At 40.9% G+C, this 6515-nt stretch overlaps 1 protein-coding gene across 1 annotated transcript; it reads right to left on the bottom strand.

Moving 5' to 3' along the window:
- Positions 1–697: 697 nt before the first annotated feature.
- Positions 698–5891, bottom strand: LOC149286075 (mitochondrial import inner membrane translocase subunit Tim22). The gene is made up of 4 exons (XM_089494413.1): positions 5645–5891; positions 2826–3022; positions 1273–1345; positions 698–774 (listed from the first exon to the last, which is right to left on the bottom strand). Exons 1-4 carry the CDS (start codon positions 5889–5891, stop codon positions 698–700), a joined length of 594 nt encoding a protein of 197 aa, XP_089350539.1.
- Positions 5892–6515: the final 624 nt, after the last annotated feature.

The raw sequence follows: 6515 nt of genomic DNA, 5'->3' as shown, positions 1-6515 counted from the left end.
ATTAAAGACTAACAACATTTTATTTGGAACTCAGTCTTTTGACCCCATCACAATGGTTCTTCCTTTATTTTGTACTGTGTTATACAGTAATCCACATTTCAGTTAGATTTTACAAATAACATGGAAATGGCTGTCATCACAAGACTGTGAAATCTGGGAGTTACCCTCCTGGCTTTGGACCAGTTCACGGACAGGGGCACCAGAATGCATCAAACCAAGAACAAAGATGTTCCATTACATTCCAAAGCCCAAAATTATACGCATGAACACAAGATAACACAATAAAGGATTCCAATATTTCTGTAGAGACTCTTTAAATAAATTATATAATTTCCTGTATATTTCACATGTAGTGGAGATTGGAAGAGAAACACACCGCAGTTCGGGAGTGAAGATCACAACCGCTCCTTACTACATAGGTGTTTCTAGTTTCACTGAGGTCTTTCTTGCGATTTTCTTAATTGACGGTTTAATTGGATGGAATGTCTTTCCTGCTAGAAATTTCCTCTCATACAATGAGGTTTTAAAGTAGGCCAAAGGAATACGGACTCCCGCAGCTGCCAAATACCAAAAGCTCCATGAGGACATAAATGTGAGCTGCTGTAGCTACATTTGGGAATTAGTCACCAGTGGATCTATCGGTGAACACCAGCAAGCTGTCCATGGAGAAGCAGCACCACCAGGCTGCACAAAGCTGCTATCGCAGATAATAGTCTATGACAGCAGAGAACGCTGCAAAGCCGCCACATCCGAGGGCTCCAGCTTTCACACCAGCTACAAAAGAACAGTAAAATATGTTACACATAAAAACACCACATGCTAAAAATAAATATATACGATGCTTTAAAATTGACAGCTGATAGGGAATATGAGCAATCTGGGTGGCTAAACGGAGGCTGTAAAATTCTAGATAATCTGTGATGGGGTATACAGGCTTCACTTAAACATCATCCTTCCCTCAGACAGGTAAGTAGATGACAGGAGCGCAAGGATGGAAGTTCCTACTACTAAATGTATATTTAATTCCAATGAACACTCAAAGATTGACTTATTTATTTTTTGGAATCCCTCAATGAGCCCAAGCAGAAATTGTGGGACCCCATCTGCACACGGGCCTCCAACACTACAGACTGATTACAACCATGCGGTTCCTTTGTTCCCCTACGATCACAATATTATAAGCAAGACACCGATTTTAAATGATATAGTAGTTCCTACATATACCAGATCTGAGAACAGGCATGAGAAATGTAAATAAAAAGATTTACCAACCTCTAAACCCAATGGCTCCCCCTGTTATACATCCACTGATCACACTGTTTTTCCAGTCTGACTTTCCTCGATACTAAGGAAAAAGAATAAATTAAATACAAGAGATCCCTGACTTACATTCCTGCCTGTCGTGTCCTACACATGGATATGTGCCTTATTTTCTGTTTGCTTTGTTTGCCCAACTGTTTTCAGTTTTTAGTTTTACGTTGTTTTTCTTTCTGTTTTATGTTTTATCTGTGAGTGGCTTCATTGTATTGCGGGCTACATGCACGCACCTCGGTCAGTTTTTTTCTCTCCTGCTGCTCATTTTTTGAAAAATACTGAAAAATCTCAGATCCTTTTAGAGCCAATGTTAGGTACTGATTTTATTGCAAAGTTTGACACCCTGTACTGTATTGGCAATAACCTACATTGTGTCTGTTTCTCTCGTTCATTACTATGTAACTTCTTACATTTTGGGCCTACTGTGGCTAAATGTGTCATGGTTCTCTGCTGTACTGTATCTGACTCTTTGGATCTGAATAAAAACTGTTATTTACAAAAAAAAAAAAAATTAAATACAAGAGATAAAGGAATGAGGTATTCTGTACACCAGGCCTAAATTATCTGAAAGCAGCCTAACTCAAGTTAAGCAGGGAGAAATGTATATTAAATGCCTGGTTCAGATGCAACATAAGTTAGATGAGAAGCCTGATTTCTACATAAATTTACCACGGGAAGGTGAAGTGTATTTGGCTTGAACATTAGAAGACAGGATAAACCTTTACAATGAATGAAGGTGATCCTATTTACTGCATTCATGCACTATGGATTCTAGGAGGTGATTAGCTTTTAAAACGAAAGGAATCAATGTTTTTATTATTGTTATTTTTAAAGTTAGTGTCTGGAAAATGTATCTATAGAAAAAAGTTATAGGAAAAAAAGTTTGCAAGTTATAGGGTGGTAAGTACAAGTAGAGTATTTCTATCTCATAAGGGTGTAAAATGTCCCATTACATTCTACACTATTTTTTCTTATTTTTGTACATCGAGGCAACTATTCTTGATTTTTTTTTTATTGGACGGACCCTCTTGGAACCTTTATACTCTCATTGATTCAAGGTTCCATCTTGGTAACGGCATGCTACAGAGAGTAATCACACGGCGCTCTTGTTTTTTTTTTCTTTGGTGTTGCCGATTAGGTAGATATCGAGGCATTTCAGCAGCAAAGTGGTCGTTGATAAGCACTTTCCAGCGACAAAGCGCCTTTCAATATGGCCAACTTTGACAAACTTTAAAGGGCCAGTTTAAATTTCTATGGCAAAAGCATACAAGGCCATATGGCTAGAAAAAAAAAATGAAAAAGCTGTTTGAAAGGTATTTAACAGCGCTACGATAGACGTTACTTATGTTGTGTATAGTTAAGTAATTACATTAAGCAGAGTAGGTAGAACAATGCCTTTAAATATCTTCATCCATTAAGGTACAAATTAAAATTATTTATTGAGTTAAAAAGAAGAAGGACATAGCAAGTCTAGTAAAGATATTTTCCTGTGATGTCACAAACATTCTTACCGATTCCACCAGACACTCGGTGCAGGAGAACATGGCACCCACAATAGCAAAGTTTTTGGCATAAGACATTCCTCTCTGACCCATGTCTTTTAGAACTTCTTTAGCAGTTGGAGTGCGGTAAGGATCTTTTGGATCAAAACCAACATTGGTATCAATACCAGCAGTAAACACCCCAAAAGCTCCCCCAAGGACAAAACCTGGAAGACAAAAAGTAGTGTTTAGAACAGTCCACACTTAACACTTGTCAGAGCAGCACATGTCTATGCCCAAACGCTCTCAAAAAAGATCAAAGGATCGTTCAATCCCAAATTGGAAGGTATTTTTTTATTTTTTTTTATTTATTTTTTTTAAAGAGAAATCTCTGAAGTTCCCGGCAGCTTATGTGACTACATTATTTTTTCTTATGTTGGGCCCAATAAAAAGGATAAAAGAATAAAGACACCATCTTATCTTGGACCAAGACGTCTATATCCATTTTGCTTATTAACCCCTTAAGGACTAGGCTGGTTTTTGTACCCTTTGTGACCGCATTTTTGCAGTGCTTGTGTTGTGCTGCAATTTTCTTCCCTCTCATTTAGTCTACCCACCCAAGTTATATTTTTTCCCCAGAACAAGAGGGGCTTTCTTTAGATACCATTATTTTTACAATATTGTTCAATTTACTATATAAAAAATATGGTGAAAAACTGAAAAAAAAAGCACTCACATTTATTAATCTACAAAAGCTAATGATTCTACTATGTGTCCTGAGTTTTGTAATACCCAATGTTTTTCTTTTTTTGCTTTCTTCTTTTTTGTTACAGGGCAATAAGTACCGTAATGCTATTTCAAAACCATTTTGTTTTCCAAATCTGGTCCCCATGCCCTATTTGGGACGTCTTTGAATCTGCCATTTCAAACAATACATTTTTTTAAACTAGACACCCCATGGGTATTTCAACTCTTTCCATGCCAGGGTTTTTGGGAAAAACAGCACTTATTTTATATATCATTGGACTTTAACATTTTGTTGGAACTGGGTGGTTCTCCTGATGGTGACATCACTGCATACCTATTTTCAAATGTTACCAAGTTTTTATTTAACTATTTATTTAATTTTTACACCAGGGCTTGACAATTTTTTTTAAATCTAGGAGCCAGCTAAAAAAGTTAGGAGCCAAGACTTTTTTTTTGCCCCAGCACTTTGCCCACACTAAAAAGCACCAGTGCATACTTTTAATTACCATTAATTAACTCTGTCCCCAGTTTCCATAGGCATCTTTGTCACTAAATAGCTTACCATAGTCCCATGTTTAGTGACAAAGATGCCTATGGGAACCTGGGGACAGAGTTTGCCTTTGCCCCCAGTCTCCCATAGGCATCTTTGTCACTAAACATGGGACTATGGGAAGCTATTTAGTGACAAAGATGCCTATAGGAAATTGGGGACAGAGTTTGCCTTTGCCCCCAGTCTTAGGCATCTTTGTCCCAGCCTCCCACTGCCAAGCATGCCCCCAGTTACTTCCACTTACCTTACCCCGATGTGCACTCTGTTGGATTCATTCCCGCTGCTGCTGCTGCTGCCGGTGGCTCCACCCATCCTCCTCACTGAACGGGGCTGGCACCGCCCACAAAGCTCATTGAGCAGCGCTGGTGCCGCCCGCGAAAGTTATTGAGCAGCGCCGGCTGACTCACTTCTATTTTGAATCGACAGGGGGGGCGTTTTAAGAAGCCGTCCCCGTTGATCCGAAATAGAATTGAGTCAGCTGGGCAGCGCGACTCAGTGACCTTCGTGGGCAGTGATAGCCCCGTTCAGTGAGGAGGGTGGGCGGAGCCGCCGGCAGCAGCGGGGGTTGTCTGCATCGCACAGACGCCCGCTGCTGCCGGAAAGGAGGATCCAAGTCCCCTGCAACGCCGCGGGGGATCTGGATCCTAAACCCAATTATAGGTTTGGCTCACAAACACCTAGGCGCCAGGACAAAATTATCAGCCTCCATGGTGACCTGGGATTTGTCGAGCCTTGTTTTACACAAATTATTTTTTATATTTTACTAATTAAATTGTGATGTGAAAGCTGGGCTTCATTGACTTGCATGGTGGAATGCAGTACTTGTATTCAACCAGCAGGGTGAGATCACAGTTCTCAGGAAGGTCTGAAGAGACCCTCTTGGAAACATATTTTTTAATGAGTCCCGCCATCTTGCAAGAGGCAAAAATCTCTCGTAATGACGCTTGTGACTGCTCTCCGGTGCGGTCACAGGGTGTCCTGGGGTGAGTTTTCAGTGTTGCTGAATGTCTCGATAGAATACACCCTTTAGTAATTGTCCCAAGGTTGTAAGGAATACGTATGTAATATATATATATATATATAGCAAAAGTCTCAAATAACCGTATTTTTTCATGCTTCGCATAATACTATCCATGATCCTCTGTGATTCATGAAGCTCGTTCAAGTGACAATGTAATTACGTGAATAAAGACGCTGGAAAATTACGTCAAATGTCTTTACGCAAGTCACACATAGCGACTTATTAGCAACCCGTACCGGCCCTTAGAAGCCGGATAGAAAAGAGAACACAGCTTTAGAGCACTGGATTCACTGCAGGCAAATCACGTGGGGGGCAACAGGGACACCCGTCCAAAACTGTACGTAGGTTTTCCTGCTCTTCTGCTTCTATGCACTTTGCTGTGTAACCCTCCTCCAGGAACAGGTGACTGCTGCCCCGACTGCCTACACGCAACCACAATGGCAGCTACAATGGCTGGGGATGGTGGGAGTAGAAAACCCAAAATGTGTGCAGAGATTAGGTTGTTTAAAACTGACAGACTTTAATACTCACCGCCCACACAGGCAAGGGCAGCCTTGAACCCACAGCTCTCCATCACACGCTCCATCATCTTCTGCTCATCGGGTTTTATAGGGGTCGGGATCCCCCCCAGACTTCCAGGAATCATTTCTTTAGGTCTCCTCTTATCCCCGACTAGGTGCTCTAGAATCAGGCTGTACTGTAAGGTCCCATCACCGGGGGCCGGTGGGGTATTCAGAGCCCCTGGATTAAGGACAGAGCTTCCACCGGGCGCCGCCATGACAGTCACGTGACGTGAAAGGGCAATGTCTGCACTTTCCACACACAGAGAGAACGACCATAATTATAAGAGGAAGGCAATTCAAAGCAAAAACACGCAGTTAATTTACTCTGTAGTTATTATACACTAAGATACGATGTTAAGTTAATTTAACTGCAACCATAAAAAAAAACATTTATGAGACGCAGATTCGACACTTCTAAAGGACAGAACACGCCGCATGAAATGAGGTGAAGGAGTCTACGGAGTGGCGCATGTTACAAAGTGCCGAGTATGTCTCCTGCTGCCTAGTCTTACAAGTTAGAAGCTGCGTTTTTGGAGGGCTACAAATACATCACATTTATCATTTTAAGTGATGTTGTATTTCATTACATGCTGGATGTGGACCATATTTGACTGAATGCCTCTAGTAAAGCCACGCCATGAAGTAACTTGCCCCCTAGACCTGCCTCCAGCTGCCCTCTCAAAAACAAAACGCCAATTTCAGGTTTACAATAAGGGAATAACCGGTGCGAGCGGCCCGCTGAATCTACAGTAACGTCCCTTTGGTTGCCATAGTGATTATAATTTCTGATACTTTTTTGCTTCTGTGAATAATTTAACCTATTAAAAATATTTTATTGG

This window comes from Sceloporus occidentalis, unplaced genomic scaffold (genome assembly GCF_023333645.1).
Source record: "Sceloporus occidentalis isolate IW3139 unplaced genomic scaffold, rSceOcc1.0.p SCAF_72, whole genome shotgun sequence".
Classification (NCBI taxonomy): domain Eukaryota; kingdom Metazoa; phylum Chordata; class Lepidosauria; order Squamata; family Phrynosomatidae; genus Sceloporus; species Sceloporus occidentalis.
This window is presented reverse-complemented; position numbering and strand designations above follow the sequence as displayed.

What these genes read in the sequence shown, in the direction of transcription:
- LOC149286075 (XM_089494413.1), bottom strand. Translation starts at nt 5,891, where the DNA reads ATGGCGGCGCCCGGTGGAAGCTCTGTCCTTAATCCAGGGGCTCTGAAT. An exon ending in TGCCCTTGCCTGTGTGGGCG is followed by an intron (nt 3,023 to 5,644) that starts GTGAGTATTAAA and finishes TTTGTCTTCCAG; the next exon opens with GTTTTGTCCTTGGGGGAGCT. An exon ending in CCGAGTGTCTGGTGGAATCG is followed by an intron (nt 1,346 to 2,825) that starts GTAAGAATGTTT and finishes CTTTTTCCTTAG; the next exon opens with TATCGAGGAAAGTCAGACTG.